Here is a 22,696-nt window from a genome sequence, read left to right on the forward strand (position 1 = left end):
GAGCAAATGGAGCTGACAAATCATTACACAGCTCCCAGGAAGTCGTAGGAAAGACATGCCTCCCACTGCAAAAAGGTGTCCAAGGAGTGGCAACTCCAACCATAGGCCCATCGCAACTCCAACCGTATGGCTCTTCGCAATGGTCGTGCTGACTGAAGCGACAGGAGGGGCACTATTGGTGCTCGCAAAGGGAATCAACTGTCCGAGGAATTAGAGATTATAGAATTTTGTTTCAGTGCAACACTATATTCCAAGTTTAATAAAATGGTATGGGGAGGGACAGTGTTACCCTAATTCTGTTAGGTACTGGGGAACAAATATGTATTTGTGTAGAGGTACGTGTACCTCAGTTGATGTTGTGGATAAGGCAACAAAATTTGAAAATGTGGGCCATTATGTCCCCTGGGACGGCCAAATAAAAAGGAAAAAGAAAAAGTTTTAGACTAGCTCTAACTCAGAAAAATTTTAGTTATGAGGGAAAGGGCGTTGCTCATCTTACGGGTCAAAGTATAAAGATTTTGGTTATCATATATGATAAAAGGGGGGAATGTAATGGAAATTTTCTAGTCTAGCTTCTTGATGTGTCTATCTATATGTTTATGAAGTTTCTATCTATGTTTTCTTCTCTATGTTATCATGTTTTTCTCTATACGCGTCATACCACTCTGCCTTTGCCCTCGAGCAGATGCCAAGATGTTCTGTTTGGAATAACGGGCATCACTTCTCGGAAACCAGCTCGGGATTCTGGCTAGGGGGCAAAGGGAGGGGGTTTCACGTAATCATATATATACTCTGGGTGCAGAAGGAAAGAGTGCCTTTTCTCTGCACATGCTCATTGCTTATGATGCAGATTAAACGACAATAAAATACTTTGCAAAGTACCTGATGTCTCTGTGTGTTGCGTTTGTCAAAATTGACTCACCTTGATTAAGGAATAAGAAAATTCCACAACACCATAACATACTTCTAGATCTCTTACACAATTATACCGGTATTGAGGGATAGGCACTACAATGGTTCAGATCTTACTTATCAGACAGACATTAGTTTGTGCATTTAAATGGGGAATTGTCAAATCTAACGCAAGTAAATTATGGATTACCTCAGGGATCGGTTCTAGGGCCTGTGCTGTTCTCCATACACATGCTGCCCCTCTGAAACATTATTAGAAAACATGGTACTAGCTTCCACTGCTATGCAGATGATACACAGCTATATATCTCATCAAGACCAGATAATTCCTCCCAGCTATCCAAATTGTCAGAGTGCATTGATGATATAAAACATTGGATGACTTGTAATTTCCTTCTTTTATTTTCTAATAAAACAGAAATATTACTTATCGGACCAAAGACACGTAAACCAAATATTTCGAAATATAACCTGCAAATTGAAGGATGTACAGTTACCCCAACAAATACTGTAAAAGATTTAGGCATTATATTAGACAGCAACCTGTCATTTCGAAATCACATCTCAAATGTCACAAAAACAGCCTTTTTCCACCTAAGAAATGTTGCCAAGTTATGAAATATTCCATGTGTTGCTGACGCGGAGAAGCTTATTCATGCATTTATGACCTCAAGACGTGACTACTGTAATGCGCTACTTAGTGTTTGTCCTGCATCATCAATAAACAAACTACAGTTAGTTCAGAACGCAGCTGCCAGAGTTCTAACCAGGACCAGAAAATACCATCACATAACTTGTTATATTAACACCATGCAATGTGTTTTACCTCTTTTGTGTTTTTTTCTTATTTTCGCCTGTAAAGCTGCTTTGGAACAATGCACATTGTGAAAAGCGCTATACAAATAAAATGGAATTATACCGAAATGTCATTAAGTAAAGCGTTACCAAAACTTTTATATAAATTGCATTGTGTACATGTTATGTAGGATTTTCAGTTATGCTGATGTAAATAGACGTTTATTGCAATACAAAATGTGACGATATTTAGCGAGATTCACTCAAATATGCCATCTGCTCGAGACTTGAGTCAAGGTGTTTCAAAACACCTTCTCACAAAATATAGTTTCAAAATCCATGAAGCACTTTCACATAGCCATAAAGGCAAGACTCTGGTCATACAAATTTACACAAGTGCCTTCAGCATGCTGTAATTTCCTCTTAATGCAAAACCCCTGTGCGTTGGGGAAAAAGAAACGGAAGAGAAAACGAGAGGGGGAGCCTCTCGCGGGTCTTTAGGCTCCGCGGTGGGGACCGAGTCTGACTTTCATAAGCAATTTGTCCCACTCAGCCCAGCGAGGGTAAATAAAAGTCTCTTATCCTAATGAATCTATCCTTCTACACCCAACAAGGTGAATGGAAGGTGGCACAAATGAGGGAGAAGAATGTTTGGTGTGCTTGTGTAAACAGCCTCTGGGTCAGACTCCACTCCATCACTCACGGCAGGGACGGCCTCTCTTGGGTCCAGGCCCCGATCATTTATTTAGAGCCAACAGCAGCACAGCTGAGGTCACGAGCGGTGATTAGACCGGGAGTAAAGGGGAGGTAAGGGTTCTTCTCACAACTTCCTCTGTTCTTTTCCCATTCCCTCTGTCGTGCATTCATCACGCAGGCAATTTGAAATAGTATACTACTTGTATCATTTGTGCAGTATTCCAATGTTCAGAGCACACTGCATGGAATAATATCGTATCCCACAATGCAATGCACTGGACTTGACCTTGCATTTCCAATACAATGATTTAAGTGGGAACATGAATTTGGACACATTATTTGAATGGACAGCCAATAGTTTAGACATTTAACGTTAAATGGAAAATAACTGGACACACTACTAGATTTACAACACGAAATGGTTCGAGTTCTCTAAACTTTTCAGGTATTAAAGTCCATAGGCCTACTACACGCAGTAAAACGTTCTGCGACAGACCAATCCAACGTATTTGTGACCATGTCTGAGTAAACATGACTAAAGTCTTGTGATCTGATAATAATATGCATCAAAGTTTGATTTTAGTCATTCATTTCACTACGATTTTGATCTTTGATGTGACCTTACTCAAGATATCAAGAATATGGAAAATCCAGTTCACTGCCACATTAACTACAGCAATAAATATCTCATAAAAAAACTATAATATTCCAGCAGCTGCAGGGCACCAGAATAATACTCTAAAATATATATTTAAAAAAAGAAAAAGAACGTTTTTTTATGTTTTTTCCTACTTGTAAGAATTTTTACCGTACACCCTACATTTTTACTGTATTTTAAAAAGATGTTATAAGTCTGTAAAACAGTAAAATTCCATTAAATTAAAGGTTTTTAGTGCAAGTAATAATTTCGGTGATATGCTTTATTATCAGAATATGTTTGCGCACTATATTGAACAAAAAAGGATTATAGATTAATTCTCTGACCAATAGAAGATTAGCTTCCGGCACAACCTGTTAAAAACACATTTATTGTTATTGAGCAGAAACATACAAAATATGCCATTTCGTGGGAAATCTTAGTTTTGAGTCATTTCACTTCAACCCACGTAAAAGATGAGTGTGTATAACCTGCAGTTATATGTTTTAAACACAGGTGGTGATAGAGAGATGAGTGTTCCCACTGGAAAATACAACTTTATGGAGTTACACACCACACACATCACTTGAAATCCGCATAAGTGTAGAGGTACATGTTTGTAAGCGTGTTGTATCCCAAAAGATTAAGAAGCTATTGTTTTATTTTTCATCTTTATGTCAACAGTTATCCCCCTAGCTAACATTGTTTTGGTCTTTTAGTCATATTGATTCAGGGTTAGTGCAATATCCCACATCACATCATGAGACATGCGGCAGTACAATTTTACCCTGAAGCACTTCCGACATGTGTGTGAATATTAATCTCTTTACCAAGTTTTTCATCATCTTCCCAGACCCTGTAGTTTTCCTTTCACGTATACTGCCTTTAAAAACAGATGAAATCAGCTAAACAGTTTTCGGAACAAATGTTTTACTGCCCTCTGACTGAATCTGGTTTGACAAAATATTAAGACAAATATAAGCCCCACTTAAATCATCCAATAGGAAAACAACAATAAAAAATGAAAGTAATAGTAAAAAAGACAAACGCGTTTAAATCATGTAAATTCATTGTTTAAACTTAAGTTGGCTTCCAATGACTTCTCTCAATGATTAATTTACCCAAATATAATAAAAATATCTTCTTTCAACGTTCAAAATGTATCTGGCAAAGATAAAAAAGACTTCAAATGACAACAGAGGCTTAAATGTTTAATGGGACGGCTGTATAAAGTCCACGTTCTAGATTTTATAACCCCAGATATAAAGCATATGCAAGACTATGAAAAACAAAAGGAAAAAATTAAAAGACTTTCAGTTTCTTCCGTAGTTTCAAGTACGTCAACTTCTTATTACTGCTCGACATATGGCAGCTCAAACAGTCACATATCTAAAGCTTCCAAAGCTGTTTTTCTGTAAAATCAGGCGATATTTCTCGTGCCCCATCCCCAAAACAGCTAAATAACGTTTGTCCAGGAACACAAACTGCACAGCATGTGTGTGTGTGTGTGTGTGTGTTAAACAGTCAACTCAAGTCAATTAAAACCTCTTATGTTTTCCTCTGTGTGAATGCTCACTGATGTCCTTTCGTTTCTTGTCCTCAGCATCCCACAATGCATTTCGAACAAACCGCGAAGCTGCGTCTGTGTTGAGCCGCGTAGCCTTCTTTTTGTCTTCAATCTCCTTTACTTTGTTCATATAAGTCCTGATTCTCTCCTGTGAGGAGGAAGTGTCATTTCTGAATTACTGTTATAGACTATTATAAAGTGTGCTTCATGGATTAAATTTCTGTTTCTGTTCCAAAAAAGTGCCCTACATGTTTTATTCAAGTAATGTTCTGGGACCAAAAGTTAGAAAAAAGTTTATCTGTGAGATACAATTTAAGCACGGACAATAGAAGTACTAAACAGATTAACAAAAGACAAATGTGATAGGACTGTTGAATACAAATTTAAACGATATGCACAAGAATTTAAATGGGAAAAAAGACGATTTCCATTGGTGACACACATTTTTAAAGGAGAAGTTCACCTTCAAGATGAAAATTCTGTTATCATTTATACGCCCCTTGATCTTTTAAACCTGTGTGACTTTCTTTCTTCTGCAGAACACAAAAGAAGATATTTTGAAAAATGTTGGTAACAGAACCGCACCAATGAAAGTGAATGGGGGCTGTAAAACAAAATTCTTCAAAATATCTTTTGTATAGGATGACAGCATTTTTATTTTAAAGGTGTACTCCTCCTTTAATTGTTTTTAAACCCTTGTCTGTGTGTTTTAAACCCCTTTTGCCTTTCGTACCTTTATGGCAAGTGCATTATTGTAACAATGTGTTGATTGAACTTAATTGTATTGAACTCCGAACATTCCAGCAAGTAAAAAGAGAATCCCAATTCTCCCTTACCAATTCTTGTTTGATCCCATGGTCTTTTGGATTGACTCCTTGTGTCACCAAATACACTATAAAGAAAGTCGAATGTCAGTTGTCATAACTGTTCAAAAATGTTTTCACACAAAGCATGTAAACTATACGTTGATAAACTTACTCCAGAACATCGAGTTGAGTGCATATACAGACATCAGGTCCAATTTAGCTTGATCAAGAGGATTCAACTTGAATGAGGGACAAACATATAAAAGCACTACATCAAAAAGCCATTTGTACGTGACAGCTCATAACATTGATTTGTGCATTCTGTGCTGCTTACTGTAACCAGATGGTTGCTTCTGGATGCAGATATGAGATTCTGGACCATGTTTTGAACTGAAGTCACAGAAGAATCAAACTCATTCAGGTTTTCCTCAATTTCAGTGGGATAATCCTCCGCTGGACCTTCATCTGCCATCGTCTGTCAACACACTAAAAAGCACAAACACTTCACAATTATCCCCAAGCAAAGCTGAAAAACAAACCATCAGAGAATGTTGTTGATTAAATGGTTATCATGGGAATTCAATGGGGGTCAAACACTCTACAGTTTTACTGAAAAACAGCTGATTGCTCTTAATAGTTCTTGTAATGGAAACTTTAAGGACGTGGATATGACAGATTTGTTTAGTACGTTACAAACACATTAGATGTTTGGAGATACTGTGGACGCCAGATTAATATTGATGATTAATTATCATATAATACTAAAATAATATTTAAATAAACTATTACAATTACAGATTGTTACATAATAAACATAAATGCCATCAGTATGGAGATCTTCAGCTGTAGCCACGTGAGTTGTTCGCATGGTTATTGAGGCACATTTTAGAATCCCGCTTCACAAATAAACGGCGATCGCTACACACATGGATTAAAACATTAGTTACGATAATAAAACTTACAATTAAATGTTAAATGTTTGTTATTTAATGGCTCTTCTTCGCCTGTAATCACAGGAAACTGCGGCTTCGTCGATGAGCGCAGAGAAAAGTACAACCAAATGATTTCAAAATAAAAGACTCTTTGCTTTTCAAGGATAGAAGCGCTGAACATTTAACAGTATTTATTATTGTTCAAGTAGTAGTACCAATTATCATATTAGTTTCTACTTAACCGTTGATTAAAATGAATTCAGAAATAAATAGTTATTAATGAATGTTAGATTTTTTTGTTTAATGTAACGTATAATATTACACATTAATGTCGATTTCTAAAATTCTCGTTTTTGTTCACGTTTTGACATGATTGTGCATACAACGAACGATAAAGTGCTATTAAAATAAGGTGCTAGGATGAGGGTAACATAAGAAAAACAAGAAATATACAAACATATAAAGGGGACTTTTAACACAATACAGACAACCGTTTGTCAAAGCGCTGTATGTGTAGATGGATCAGTGCAGATAAAGACATTAGTCTTTCATGACAGTGTGAATGCTGTTTTTGTACTGGCTGTTACTATACATTAACTCATTTTATTATAAAATATTAAGGTCTCAAACCATCGTTCACGCGTGGATTTAGGTTGTCGCTAAAAAAATCACAATAAACTACATTAGCTAACGCCTACCCCAACCCTAAACATAACTTTACGATAATAAAAAAATATGAATCAACTTTTCAGCGTGACAAAAACAATGCGGAATTGAAGTGCGCATGCCCAGTGGATGTAGCTGTATTTACCGTAAAATCAAATTTCCCCTTCCATTAATTTTGTGCGCAGGACTTTTAACAAGCCATGAAGCTTTTATTTTGAAATCGTGTCACGGCTCGTTTGGCCCACTGCTGTCACTTCCTAGTACACTAGTAGATATTGTAGTGTTCACTCAGATTCACTTTAATATTGTTATGTACTGCATGGTGTTGACAGCAGAAATAAAGAGAATGAAATGGGCTGAACATAAACTTTCGGTGAGTATCTAACTGAGAAAGAAAAACCTCATAAATCATCGCTAGTAGACACGTGAGTGTTGTTATAATAATGGAGCTGGTTCATGTGTTAAGGAATGCTATCTATCTAGGTTACAGTCGCTCGATCATGGAAACGTTAAGGCTAAAATACACTACTGTCTGCAGATATAATCACTTAGTGTGTTTCTATCTGAAACTTTCAAGATGTCTGCAAGTGATGTCTAGTTTAAAATAATCTGTTCAGATTGTAAAAGTCTTGTAGTGTATTCCAGCATTTACACAATATTTGTCGACATGTTTTCTCCAAACTAACTAGCCTCAGTAACATAATTTAATACACAAGTTATATAACCACGTGTTCACTTTCATTTAACTCATTAGCCGTTTATTGTTACACAGTTTAAAGAATGCTGTGCACTACTCAGTCACTTGGAAACACACTTCCCTTTTAATGTAATATGGGCTGCGTCTCAAAACCTAATAAGATGCCTACCTAGACAGCACTTATTTGGATGCATTACACCGAAAATGCAGCAGGCTGGAAACTAACTTTTGATCGTACATAATATTTGTGTTTGTTTTTGGAGAAAGCCTTTGTGTCTGTGTTCATATTTGATTAGGAAACTGTCAGCGTCTTTGTTCTGTGGTGTCGTCATGTGATCGAGCATCAGAAACCCTGAGCAGAGCACAAACACAAGCATGTCAGCTGACTGTAATCGGTGTGATCAATGCATTTAAAGCATCAGCAGATTCTTGACTGATGCATGCGATGCAGAGAGAGAGAGAGAGAGAGAGACACCTTAGTAACAACAGACAGCATCGTCTGCATTTGATGGTCTGAAATTGAGTGTACAAGTAATCTAGTGGAGATCTTCACATGTGTTTTTCTGTCTCCATCTCTTGCAGAGTCTTAATCGCTCACCTGTGTTCTGAATGAAAAGTGTCTCTTATCCAGAATGCTACTGTAATGACAGTCTGATGGTCTTTTTACAGCAGAAGTAGGTAAAGGTTCAGGTAAGTGTGATCAATACACTCAGATTCCTTTTTCTGTGTGTGTGTGTGTGTGTGTGTGCGATGTTCTGTTTCATTATAAATGTTTAAAAGGATGACATCTTTCCAATTTCTTGATTAATAGGTTTATATATGATTTGCTCGTGTTACAAGTGTTTACCTAACCCAGAGGAGTAAAGTCAAGTCAAGTCAGCTTTATTTATATAGCGCTTTTTACTATTTTCATTGTTACAAAGCAGCTGTACAAGAAACATATTGACTATAAGCAAAACATATAAGGTTATACAAATAAAAACAAAAAAGGTGAAAACACAGAAGACACAGACATACCGATCCACACACACAATATGCACACGAACTAACACACAAATGCGCACACATACAGACACGCATGCACACACATTTAATGCATTCAGGTGTTTTACTTCAAAACTCAACTCTCAGTTGTTATTGGTTGTTGTCATTTTTTTATAACTGAAATAGTGTTTTAAATTTGATACAATACAGTGAAACACTGCAATACAGTTATGTTTTAGCAGCATAATTTATAACAATCAAAATTACGAATGCACTACAACAAATTCTACCGTAACTGAAATATGATGATCATTTTTGGTTTAACACCATGTCCTCACCATGCAATAAAGTGACAAGCAGTAAATGCTATAAGACATTGAGCCAAACACCTATCATGTTTTGTCAGAGTCTAATTCTACATTGTTTTTATAAACAATTCGTTCTCCTCCTTTTATTCCTCCTCCCAAGCTTCCCACATCTACAACCTCCCTCCCTCCTCTCTCTTCATGTTTCCTGTGTAATAATGGACGGTATGCAGTCATTACAGGCCAGCTTGAACTCCACCTACCTGCCCTCTGATATCTCGTGTGATGAAGAGCGTCCTGAAGGCGAGGATGTGGTGGGCGACACCTCCCCACTGCTCTCCCGGCAGCATGCTGGATCACTGGCAGACCGTCGCCCGCCGGATGACTCCTACAATATGGTGTACTTCATCTTTTTCCTGATGGGCATCGGCTCTCTGCTGCCCTGGAATTTCTTCATCACAGCCAAACAATACTGGCTCTACAAGCTGAGTAACAACTCCAGCCCGTCAGGCCATGAACACTCTCAGAGTGACCTCAGTGTAAGTGTGTCTCTCTTGTGTGCATGAGAATGATCTTGGGATATTTGAGAGATCCTTTCATTGGAGAACTGAAGTACACTTTTGATCCATAATGTACAAGGTAAAAACTAGAAAATGGATGCAATAAACTGTAGAATCTGTATCTTTATCGATAGTTAACTTTGGTTTATGATTAGACGTGTGCAGTGTTTTCTCTCTCAGTTTTTCTTTTTCTAAATCAGATTGATCTGATTTTGTCCACTCGCTGACTGCATGTTCATTTTAATGCTTGTTTGTCACTCTCACTTCCACTCGTGATTGTAAACTGAAAGGACAGGAAATAGTGAATGTGCAAGTATTGTGTGCGTGCGTACAAGCTTATATACACCATCTGCACTCAAATGAGTTTTAAACAACAACTCTATATACATTGTAAAAATGCAGAAGGGTTACTATCAGTAAGTCAATGTTAAGAATGCTCTAGTAGCAAGTGTCAACCAACCTATAATGAGAAGGATTTTACCACAAAAGTATTTGTAAGCTTGTATTTGTTAAAGGGGTCATATGAAACTGCTAAAATGAATATAATGGTTTGTTTTAGATGTAATGTAATGTGTATACACGATTTAAGGTTAAAATACGCTGTGTTTTCCACATACTGTGCATGTTTGTTTCTCCTCTTTGCTCCGCCTCTCTGAAGCAGACAGATATTTTACAAAGCTCATCGCTCTGAAAAGCTGGCCATGATTGGCCAGTTAACCAGTGCGTCGTGATTGGTCGAATACTGCAAGTGTACGGACAGATACCCACCTTACTTGCGTTCACATTTGGGCGGTCTTAGTCAAATCATTTCACCAACTGATGTAGATTTGTGGGGGTGTGGCTACACGAGGCGTTTCAGGCAGCTCTGGGTGAGCATTCGCTTTTGGATTGAACAAAAGATGCATTTATTTTGCAATTTCACATGTCTAATACATGCATGAGCAACTTATAACACACCAAAGACACAGAAACACACGTATTCGCGCCATATGACCCCTTCAATGCATTAGCTATAAGGAACATGTAGAGTTTTTAAAATTGAAAGTTGTATATGTTAACGTTAGTTATGATGTCCTTTTTAATGCATTTGTTTTATGAATAGTTACACGGTGTCAATAGTATACAGAATTTTGACAGCAGTGATTAAATGCAAACGTTACACTGTGATAATACTGTGTACCATGATCATATGCAAAAAGAGTGCAGGTCACACATTACAATATTTTGAAAGCTTCTTTCTCTTTTCTTCATCTGGTCATCAGGAGTACTTCGAGAGTTATCTTGCCATTGCTTCAACTGTTCCATCAGTGCTGTGTCTCATCCTCAACTACCTCCTGGTGAACAGGTAATACACAACCGCACAGACACTCTTAGTGTCAATGTTTCTTTCAGGTCAAATGCTGTTAACTCTTCTCCATGTCACTCCGTCCTTGACGTATTCCTGGCAGGACAACCAATGGCATTAGATTTCATCAAAGTAAAATCTGGTGTGACATGTCACATGTTCAAGCTTTTCTTTTTTTTTAACTCATTCATTCATTTGGTGAATGCCAAGAAGGGATAGTTACTTTTGAAATGAGTGATGGAAAGATGCTATACATGTAAGTAGTAGTTTGTTCACCCACGATTCTATAGAGACATCTTTTTTTGAGTTGGAGATCTTTCTGTTGGATGATAGTGTTTACAACAGCACGTGCAAAGCATTTTAGGCAATTTAGTTGGCAAACACGGAGTGTCATACGTAATAGTGATAAATTAGTTAAACCTTATGCCACGTTTTTTAGTTCATTGGGCAAGATGTGGAACAAAGCAGTACATTATTATTTTTAATATCTTCATGCACTTTGCTCATCTTTTGTCAGGCTTTCCTCGCGGGTGCGAATCTTGGTGTCTCTGATCTTGATCTTGCTGGTGTTTGTGGTGACCACAGTGCTGGTGAAAGTGGACGTGTCTGGATGTCGGATGCAGTTCTTTGGAGGAACACTGGCCAGTGTAGCGCTGGTGAGCGGGACGTCTAACATCTTCTCTGGCAGTGTGTTTGGTATCAGTGGCCACTTTCCCATGAGGATATCTCAGGCACTCATATCAGGTATTGTTGAATTTGATCACCATCTGGAGTCAATACACGTATAAATGACACTGTATATATGGGGATTCTTTTTTTTCTCAAATTTTTTTTATTTCAGAAACTTTTGCTGATCGGGGCTTAAGCCTAGTCCCAGACTTACTTAAATGTCTTGATCGAAAACAACTTGTACTGACATATCTTAAAATATATCTGTGTGATTGTTTTGTCTCAAGATGCACACAGTAATGTTTTTGTAAAGTATGTTTTTAAAATATATCCAAAGGCCCTGGTTTAAACTAATCCCTGTCCGGGAAACCGCCCCAAAATAAAAAAGATGAGTCAATTCTCACGTTTTGAAACTCTGCTTGTTTCTTTGTCATGTAAGGTCAAGCCATGGGTGGTACTTTGAGCGCTGTGGCCTCAATAGTGGATCTGGCGGTGGCCAGTGATGTGACCGACAGTGCACTGGTGTATTTCCTCACTGCTGACATCTTTACGCTCTTTTGTATCGGCATGTACCTGCTGCTGCCCAAACTGGATTACTCGCGGTATGTTTTCTTAACATCTACCACAAATCCCACAAAAAATTTCATCTATTTATGATGTAAAGGGTGCTACGGTTTTAGGTTCAAAAGCAGGGAACAGACCATTTAGATTGCAGCATATGCCAAATGAATAAATGTATGTGACCGTGTGGTGATGTGAAGAAATTCAAGTTACATCATTGCATATGTTTTGTTAAAGGGATAGTTCACCCAAAAATGAAAATCATTTACTCGCCTTCAGATTGTTTCAAACCTGTATATATTTCTTTGTTCTGCAAAACACAAACATTCTTCCAAATATCTTCCTTTGTGTTTAGCAGAGCAATGAAATGTATACAGGTTTGAAACAATCTGAAGGCGAGTAAATCATTTTCATTTTTGGGTGAACTATCCCTTTAATGTATTAAGAACTTAGAGTTAAACCAGAAGTTTATATATTATTTCTATGACACTCAAATCTTATTTAAAGGTTTGAAACAAACAAAAGAATATTTCAAAAGGAAAGATTCTGACTCAAAATTCTGATTCATTGACAAGGGTAACTTTCCATAAAAGCATCTGCTAAATAAATACAGTAAATACTGTAATCTTCTTCACTCCTATGTCAAGTAATGTAAAGCAGTTTAGCCACGTGGACTTACATCTGCTGTGATAAAAATTGCATAGCAAAATCTCTGCCGGTTCAGGCATTTATACTGTTGCAGAGTGTATATTGTCAGCCCGGAGTCACCTCATTGACCATTACACTAAACAGTACATCAAAGAAGAGAGTACTTCTCTTTCATTACATTTGAGGATCTCCTTCATAACCACAGCACATGATCTGGACAGCTGAAAGAGGAACGGTGTTGCTAGTGAATCCATGAGTTTCATCAGCAGTCTGAGGTCAAACCGCAGTTTCATGACGCACATGGGCTGTAGAGAACAACAGATGCTGATGTGGCATAGTTGTAGCATTCCACAGGCCAGCCTCAAAATATCATTCAATCACCATAAAAGTAAAAGGAGCTCTATTTCAAATCTTTCCATATAGGGTGGGAATTTATGACATTTAAGGACGGACTGTAATCTATTCATTAGTGTTTACTGACATTGATTTCCCCCTTTTTTCGTGTCACCCAGCACGACTTTCAACACGAATGAATAGATTCCAAATTTCGTGTCTATGCCACAAACTGTCGTGAGACTGGGTCGAACAGTCATATACCTTGATGTCAAACAGGATCAGGTTATTTTATATTTAAGATATAACAAACAAACTGTCACAAAACATAATTGATTCAAAAGCAGAACTCGCAGTAACCATTAGGGGGCGCCATAGTGCTGCATACTGTAAGCGTGCGTGCGTGCATACACATACATGTACTATTTATAGGTATGTGTGTTTAGGTAAAATTACATTTCTCCCAAATGTAAATTTTTGTTTGCAGAAAATGAATACTGGAGAAACAGATGCTCTGTATTTTTCCAGACCTCAAAAACAGCAAAGAAAACAAGTTCAGGTTCACCTTTAAGCACTACAGTAGTTATATGTACTTATGTACTCGTGTATTTACAAATATTTAAAAAAAACATTCATGTAATAACATGGATTTGTATCTCAGTTTTCATGTGTCTTGTCATGCTGTCAGTCGTTCACATTGCTGTTGGATGACTATACGTCACTCCTGAGGTTTGATTATATTGATATTCAACAGACACTGGACTGGAATGACCACTTTACATCTCGAATTGCAGATCTGAAATTAACATTTTGAACCATCTTTTCTGCCAATGTGTATACGGGGCATTGTCCAAACATAAAAATGGCAAAATTCTAACAACCTAAAGATGAAACACACATTTAACAACATTCATGAGGTGCATTCTGTGAAGTCGGTCTATAAAAAAGGCTTTAGATTGGATGAAATGAAAAAAAATCTAGATTTTTATTTGATTAAATTACATATATTTTTTTTGTATGTTTTGTGTTATTGTCCCAGTAGAAAAGCCAAAATAGATTTGAAAGATTAAAATTTCTTTGACAGACAGGATTGAACTTTAAAAAGTGAACAGTTCATTTAATAAGTGACTTTTTGCATGAACAACAGAAGCTTTGTCCCATATAGAGATCTGATTCATCAATCTCGAATCTGAGATTACATAGAGACCAAGATGTCTTGAACAAACTGCTCGATGATAAAGAGATCAAATATTTTTCTTAAAGTCTCATTAGGCAAAGTTTTACATCTTAATTTTGCAAATGTATTTTGATATGTCCTACTATATTGAAAACATTTGTTTTGGTGAAGCATCTATTGCGCTTAAAGTATGTATTCTGTACGTATGTATCCCGCATGATTTATTCCCACTTACATTACATAACATTTATCCATTTGGCAGACACTTCAGCTACTGTTTGCATATCCAAAGAATGCTTGGCTGTTTCCAACCTGATGCGACTCACTTGACACAATAGTCATCAGTAGATGTGTGCATGAGATTCAGTGCCTGGAATCTGCTGCGAGGGTCGAAATCACACAATGTAGTAAAGAAGACAAATATTTGATTCTGTTCTGATAACAGCTTAATGTTAGCAATAATGCAAACAACTAGTCATTTGAGGGTATTACCTCAAGTTAAAACTATTTTAATATATATTTTAAGAAGAATAAAACAGGACAAGGATGGTTTGCTTACCTTGCTATTCCATAGTGTATTTCTTTTTGGTGATCGTGTAAATCTCTCTCTCTCTCTCAGATACTACATGGAAATGGCTGCTACACCCTTCAGCGAGTCAAACAGCCCCAACAGCAGCTCAAACTCTCCAGCTGCGTCTGTACCGCCCCTCAAACCCATCCTGAAGAAGACATGGGTGCTGGGCTGCTGCGTCTTCTACGTCTTCTTCATCTCCATCATGATTTTCCCCGCCGTATCCTCTGGAATCCAGTCGATAAATAAAGACCCCGGAAACCCGTGGACCACCACATACTTTGTGCCTCTCACTAGTTTTTTACTGTACAACGTTGCCGATTTCTGCGGACGCCAAGCGACCGCCTGGCTGCAGGTGCCGGGCCCCACCAGCCGCATGCTGCCACTGCTGGTGATCTTGAGGACCGTCTTGGTTCCGCTCTTCATACTGTGCAACTATCAGCCACGGCATCACCTGCATGACGTGTTTTTTGTGCACGATCTCTTCCCTGTGGTCTTCGTCTGCTTGCTGGGGATTTCTAACGGGTATCTGGGCACGCTGCCTATGATCTACGGACCCAAAGTCGTGCCACGGGAGCTTGCCGAGCCGGCAGGCGTCATCATGTCGTTCTTCCTGACGCTTGGGCTAGCTTTCGGATCGGCTTTCTCTATAGGACTTGTTTATTGTATATGAGAACGGGGAACTGATCATTTACACTACAGCTTCCAATCACAATCTCTATTGCCAAACATTTTTGATTACCCTTTAATGTCATCTTTTAAGAAAAACGTGTTTTTTAAGCTCAGTTTTGTCTTTTACAATTTGTACATTTTGAAGCAGCATTGCCTTGTTTCTTTCATAAAACACAGTTCTAAAACTACCAAACCCCGTCTCTTCTTAAACCCCCAACTGTTTGAGTTTGAGATGCGAGCTGTCGACCTTTAATCCATGTCTGTGTACATTGAGGCCATCTCTTATGAGTTAAAACTTTAGATACAGGGCTCGCAATTCTAAAACATATCTAAAGTCTTCGTGTTTAAATGCTTAATTTAAGTGCGGATACAAATGAATTTTTATAAATAAGTTTGAATGGATAGTGAAGTGTGACCAGAGGTTCCTGGTGTTTCTGACCTCTTTCTAGAGATACAGTCTTGAGATGCACGCGGGGGTCCTTTGAATAAATCCAGCCCACCAAAGGCAGGACCCTCAGTGTTCAGGCTATCCCACTGCAGGACACCCCCTCTCATCAAGATGGTACGGACATTACTTTTTTCTCCATAACTTAAACTTATTGGCGTGAAGCGGTCTCTCAGAAACCACACGAGCATGTTATCGGGGAAATGACCGTGTGCGAGTGGACACGCATATGACGTCGATTATCTTTTGTGTCGTGAACGCACGCTTGCGTAGATGTGTTTTATTGTGTTGTTGAGTTTGCCGTGGATGATGTAGATTCTGTGTTTAACGTTTAAAGTACATTTCTAAAGATCAACGCAACAGCCATATCAGGAGAAACAAGGGAGTCAGAGTTCGGTAAAACACCGAAAAACAAGCACGTGCTTCCGTTATGGAAACCGTGTAACTTTCGTGCTTATGGAAATGTGGAAGTGCTCAATTTATTTGATTGTTCAAACGATAATATGAATAAACAGACGAACGTAAAGTGCTTGTAAATAATGCGGAAAACTCTGTTTGTTTTGATTTATGCTCGGTTTACGGTCGCCGCTGTTACCATGGAAACCTGTTTACTGACACGTCTGAGGAAAATACTAAATCTTCCAAGAATAACACTTGCGTACTTCATTAAATATCTCATTTCAATAAAGCACTTGGTGGTTTTATCGTAATCTGTCGTTATCCTTTATTTTTTTTTTAAATGCTTGTAGAAGATAACAAAAAACAAACATTTACAACAACCATTATCATTGTCAATACAACCTCCAGATTATGTGTCGTTATCCTATTAAACGTTCACGCTGTAGTTGTGACGCCATCACGCTGTTCGCGGCACTGAGCGTACACGCTTCCCCGCCCTCGCGCTTACATCGCGTCGATTCCACGCTACAGTCGATCCAGATGTGATGTGATGCAGCAGCACATCTGCGTGTGCTTTATCTCGTGTAGGCCGGTGTCTCAGAGACAGACATCATGCTGGAGGAGTCAGTGGCGTGTTTTCAGGCTCCGGGTCCCACCGTCACCTTCCGGCATCTCACATACTGCGTGCGGCAGCGCGAGGGGATGTTCAGCAGGAAGTGGGTGGAAAAGCAGGTCCTCAAAGATGTCAGGTACATTTTAACAGCCATATTAACAACTGAACACGTGACCGAAATTGCGTGTATTGACCACAGCTGTGCGTGAGTGTTAAATCCGCTCTTTCTACTGCAGTGGCATCCTGAACCCTGGAATGAACGCTATCATGGGTCCCACTGGAAGTGGAAAGACATCGTAAGTTCATTCTCAGTTATTTCTGCTACTGAAATCAATCAGAAATAACTTCCTATATAAAAGGTTTTATTTAATTAACATGGCAAAACAGTATGCAAACGGCGGGGAGGAACCCAAAACTCCACTGGAGGAGATAAAAAACCTCAGAGGGAAACCAGACCTAACCAGGGGATTCCAGTTCCCCTCTGGCAAAAACTGCAGCCTCTGCACAAGCTAAACAATGCGCGCACAACAAGGCAAAACAAAAAAATTTGATTTAAGATTATCATTAATAATCTAATAGCGGCTGACATCTTGTAGAGTCGCCGCGTCCTCTGTCCATCTCTATCATCACAGCTTTTGTCAGGTCTGGCTCTGGTCTACATACTGTATCTACCTCAACAATGTTTTGCTAATAGCGGTAAGATTTATCAGGTATAATATATCTGCCTAAATGTTATTATCGGCCGATGACATTACAAATGACCATTGAATTTATCGTGAGACACTATTTACAATATTGTGAATATATGTGTCTTTCAAGTGCAGATTGTAAACCGTGTGGTGTGTTATACAACATATGAGTTATATACCTGTATTGAGTCATTGAACATTTCTTTCAGACTTCTAGATGTCATCGCAGGACGGAAGGATCCAAGGGGATTAAAATCAGGTCGAGTTCTGGTTGACAACAACGTTGTGACCTCTGACCTCAGGCTCTGTTCTGCTTATGTTGTTCAGGTGTGTTTGAATGCAGGAGAGCAAATCGCAAAAAAGGCACCTTTGACTACCATTTTAATTTTCCCTACTACGGTAGTCAATGGTGTCCCTGAAATGCCGCTTCCATTCTCCCAAATATCTATCTTTGTGTTCATTTGAACAAAGACATTTCAACAGGTTTGGAAAAACCTGGGGTGGGCGGTTTGGAATAATTCATTTTTGGGTGGAGTATCCCTTTAAGAGTTTTCTAACATCAATCAAATCGTTTTCATTGTTTTCAGAATGATTGTCTGATGGGCACTCTGACTGTAAGGGAAAACCTGACATTCTCGGCCAATCTCCGCCTGTCAAAGAAAGAGTATTCCTCGTCGGATAAAGAGATGAGGGTCAACTCCGTCATACAGGAGCTCGGCCTGAAAGACTGCGCAGACACTAAGGTAACGAACATGCATTACATTTAAAAGAATGTAGAAAAGTGTGTTTTTATGCTCTGCGTGTATGTGGAGAAACTGGATCATGGTCACATGTGCGCAAGTCACACCAAAACTACGTCTTGAAAAACAACATTGAAGTCTTTAACCCACTTCCATTCTGATTTGACACTTGCTGTCTGTCAGATCGGGACGGAGTATCTGCGTGGCATTTCTGGTGGAGAGAAGAAGAGATGCAGCATCGGTATGGAGCTCATCACCTTCCCCTCTCTTCTGTTCCTGGATGAGCCCACCACAGGTCTGGATGCCAACACTGCCAACTCCATCATGGAACTGCTGCAGAAGTATGAGATCAGTCGCCCGTGACTTCTCATTTGTACCACATTCCACTTCAGAATGTCTCCTGTTCACTTTCCATCGACACATATGACTTTCATGACACTTGGATCGTGAGATTTATTTAGCACTGAATCAATCCGTTATGCCAGTCGTGATTCTTTTTTTACACATACTGTTTGTTATCTAGGCTCTCCAAAAAGGGCAAGACCATCATCTTCTCCATTCACCAGCCGCGCTACTCCATCTTCAGGCAGTTCGATCACCTGGCACTCATGAACAAAGGAGAAATCATCTACGCTGGGTCTGCAGACAAAGCCATCGGCTACTTTGAAGACTTTGGTACTGACGGACACGCTGTACGAAATATATCACCCAAAAAATGAGCAGTGCTTCTCTAACATTGCTTGTTCATAGGCTACAAGTGTGAGCCGTTCAACAACCCAGCAGACTTCTTCCTGGATGTTATAAATGGAACCATCCTGCCTCAAAATCCCACCAATCACACAGGTGATATATATCACGATTATTATACTGTGTCTGGATCACCACTGTTGTCACCTGATAGACGTTTTCTGTATGTTTTACTCGCACACAGAAAATAATCCTTTCTTGGATTGTGGTTGATAACACCATGTAAAGTAGATTTTAAAATGTATTTCTTTATTAAGTTAAACATGCTAAATACGAAAATCACTTTTTTTACCATCAACGTTACTCTTTTACATAAATTCATGCATTTGGCAGACGCTTTTATCCAAAGTGACTTACATTGCATTGTACTATACATTTGTTCCTGACTATTTGAACCTATGACCTTTGGGTTGCTAGCGCCATGCTCTAACCACTGGAACGCTCAAGCTCTTGATACTCACAAATAAATATCTTTACACATTTATACATTTCGGCATTATTATGAAAATAAATATTACCACAATAATAAGCTCCACAGAATTGTACAACAACTATAAAAAATGTTTACACTGTAAATAACATTAAAGAACATCAGGATTAAAACAGACCTCACATAAGATTGAACTGCAAGTGATCTGTGGTTATTTTGTACTCACTATGTCCCTTGTATGTCACTGATGTTTTTGTAGAGAAGTTCAGCAGCAGCGACGTGAAGGAGGAACATGAGAATCGTCTCTCCGTGATGTACAGACAGTCTCCTTGTTTCATTAAAGTGAAAGACCAGCTTACACAGATTTCGGAGGACCTGGACCCTGAGGTCACGGCGGGTAACGGTGCCGGTTACGCTACACCTTTCTACTATCAGGTACACCGATGCAGCGGTTTAGAGCCGGTATAAACAGATGATGACAGCTTGACCCTTAAACATTTCTACATGTTGCAGCTCATGTTAGTCAGCGGCAGAACTGTAAGAAACATCTTGAGGAATCCACAGACGTCCTATGCACAACTGTTCCTCAACATTTTCTTTGGTATTTTGGTGGGACTGATCTACTACCAGATTCCACACACGTTACCCGAGGCACTTCAGAACAGGTGATCCCGCCACCACATCTTTCTTATCCGGTCAAAGTCATGTGACCAGTGTCGTTTTCCAATAAAACGATGACAAAACCCCCCTGACAAATCAAAATCAAGAATTCCAAATGCTGCGTTTAAGCATTGATATAACTTAAGCTAATACATTTTGCAGTCGTAATACAAATGAACTGTAATACACAGCAAAGCAATATGTTCAAGCCGTTATTATGAATGTTGTGTGAAGACGTTGGCTTTCTCTCTTCAGAACAGGAGCGTTCTTCTTTCTGGTCATCAACATGGTGTTCGGCAATCTGTCTGCGGTCGAGCTGTTTATCAGTGAGAGAGTTCTCTTCATGTAAGTCTCTATAGACAAGTCTGATATTTAAACTAAGAGTGAGATCTTTAAAAAATGTTCTGTCCTGTCACCCACAGTCATGAAAACTCGAGCGGATACTATCGCACATCTGTGTACTTCCTGTCAAAGGTGTTTGCAGACCTCCTTCCAAACCGGATCCTTCCTGTGTTCATTTTCTCAGCCATCCCGTACTTCATGATGGGTGAGTAGCGGGGCTGAGACCGAGAGGACAGCGGTGAACTTTGACCTCCTAGTCCCGTCTTTGTCACAAACAAGGGATCGAAAACCGGTCTGTCTGTGTGCAGGTCTGAAGGCGGATGTGGAGGCGTTCTTTCTGTATTGTCTCACTATGAGTCTGGTCAGTCTGTCAGCCGTGAGTCTGGCCTTTCTGGTCAGTGCCAGCGTGGGCTCCTTTGCCATGGCTAACATCTTCATTGCTATTCCATTTGTCTTTATGATGGTGAGTTTATTCCGTTTTTGTTATACGCTAAGTATATAAGCCAGCAGCAATATCTGAGGTCAGTTCCTCCCGGATGATGTTTACTAACCTCTGTGTGTTCTCAGGTGTTTGGCGGTTTCCTAGTCAATCTGAATTCGATGTTGAGCTGGATGTCATGGCTGAAGTGGGCCAGCGTGTTCAGATATGGCTACAATGTAAGTGTCTTGAGGAAGAGTTCACCAGCGATCATGTTGTTCCAAATGTTTTTATTTTTCAGGTTGAGTAAATAGTGACAGAATGTGCATCCATTCAAAATACATGTTATGTCTTAGTTGTGGCATTTTACAGGTTAATTTAATAAAACAAAACTGTGTTTCCATCAGGCACTTGCTGTCAATGAGCTTAAGGATCAAGTCTTCACCAGTAACTTTACCAGGTTAGACCGTCTACTGAAGTCAATCTAAATCAAAGTTCAGTGTATGTGATGGAGGAAAATGAAGGTGCTTGTGTTGTGTGTCATTGGCAGGATGACTGGTGAAATGTATCTTGATCATCAGGAGATTGACTACAGCACATGGGGCTTCTGGCAGAATCAGGTAGCTCTGGCAGGCATCATGTGCACGTGTTTGATTCTTGCTTATGTCCAGCTACGGCGGATCAATCGCTGGAAGTGACATTATGAGCTATACAGAAATGCGTCATATTTTTACTGCCGCATATGCAATCTGAATCTTAAACCCTCTCTCTACCTCTGGTGCTATGTGGAAAGTCGTTTCATTTTATATATAAACTGTAAACTGAATACAAATGCTGAAGATGTTAAGTTTAAGTGCTTTTTATTTGGACTTGTGCGAGACGAGTCAAGCCCTTTCCAGTCCATTACTGCTAAAAACCCTGGTCTACAAAATATTTGAAACTTATTAACAGGATTTAGGTTATGGGGCGGTTTCAAATACAGGGCTTAAGACTAGTCCTAGACTAAATAAATGTTTGTCTAAACTGAAAACGGTTTCAACTGACATCTTGAAATACATGGGTGCCATTGTTTTTTCAAGGCATGTTTGTAAAATCCGTTTCAATGTCCCAATTTAACAAAGGTCTAATCTTGTCTTTATCACATCCCTGACTGGGAAACCAGACACAAATGTACATGATTGTACCAATGTAAACATCTATGGTGCTATATAACCGGTCGCTGTTTTTATGGAGTGAAAATCACATTTTTGAATGTTGTGCACTCAACATTTGTTGCTTTAATTTTCTGTATAAGGAGCAAAACAAATTCTGTAATAAAGCTTTAAACCAAACAGCAGCTAAATGAAAATCACACGACACCATGAATTGTCACAACTTGAAAATGTGCTACAAACTAGTGGACTATCATTGATCAATGTGAATGTATAAATGATGTATGTATAAATGTTGTGCACAATTCTCCACACACAAAATTAGATTTTCAAAAACTTTAAATATGGGCATCATAGTAACACTTTAGGTATACTGTATGATGAGTTTGGTTCCAAAATGAGAACTCGGTTTTTAAATTGTTTTGATTGTGTAGTCAGCTGTATTTCAGTTATTTTGTCTTAAACAAACTACAGTTTGATTATTACTTGGATTGCAAATAAAAAAAGATTTTTAAATATACATTTAGGA

The 22,696-nt window shown here is 38.8% G+C and overlaps 3 protein-coding genes across 3 annotated transcripts; 2 read left to right on the top strand and 1 right to left on the bottom strand.

The window, feature by feature from the left end:
• Positions 1-3,306: 3,306 nt before the first annotated feature.
• c1d (C1D nuclear receptor corepressor) lies at positions 3,307-6,511 on the bottom strand. The gene is made up of 5 exons (XM_079472665.1): positions 6,376-6,511; positions 5,748-5,899; positions 5,586-5,652; positions 5,444-5,499; positions 3,307-4,755 (listed from the first exon to the last, which is right to left on the bottom strand). Exons 2-5 carry the CDS (start codon positions 5,883-5,885, stop codon positions 4,579-4,581), a joined length of 438 nt encoding a protein of 145 aa, XP_079328791.1. The 5' UTR covers positions 5,886-5,899; positions 6,376-6,511; the 3' UTR covers positions 3,307-4,578.
• On the top strand, positions 6,456-15,723 carry slc29a3 (solute carrier family 29 member 3). Its single transcript, XM_079472664.1, has 7 exons — positions 6,456-7,384; positions 8,291-8,398; positions 9,161-9,536; positions 10,820-10,902; positions 11,420-11,646; positions 12,011-12,173; positions 14,910-15,723. The coding sequence occupies exons 3-7, from the start codon at positions 9,216-9,218 to the stop codon at positions 15,532-15,534; spliced, it is 1,419 nt and encodes a 472-aa protein (XP_079328790.1). The 5' UTR covers positions 6,456-7,384; positions 8,291-8,398; positions 9,161-9,215; the 3' UTR covers positions 15,535-15,723.
• abcg2c (ATP-binding cassette, sub-family G (WHITE), member 2c) lies at positions 15,286-22,680 on the top strand. Its single transcript, XM_079472662.1, has 16 exons — positions 15,286-16,095; positions 16,966-17,126; positions 17,227-17,286; positions 17,889-18,006; positions 18,267-18,422; positions 18,603-18,760; positions 18,943-19,094; positions 19,170-19,262; positions 19,856-20,031; positions 20,110-20,261; positions 20,512-20,601; positions 20,679-20,803; positions 20,907-21,061; positions 21,166-21,255; positions 21,424-21,476; positions 21,567-22,680. Exons 1-16 carry the CDS (start codon positions 16,093-16,095, stop codon positions 21,712-21,714), a joined length of 1,890 nt encoding a protein of 629 aa, XP_079328788.1. The 5' UTR covers positions 15,286-16,092; the 3' UTR covers positions 21,715-22,680.
• The last annotated feature ends 16 nt before the right edge of the window (positions 22,681-22,696 follow it).

The sequence above is a fragment of the Barbatula barbatula genome (assembly GCF_947034865.1).
Source record: "Barbatula barbatula genome assembly, chromosome: 14".
NCBI lineage: Eukaryota > Metazoa > Chordata > Actinopteri > Cypriniformes > Nemacheilidae > Barbatula > Barbatula barbatula.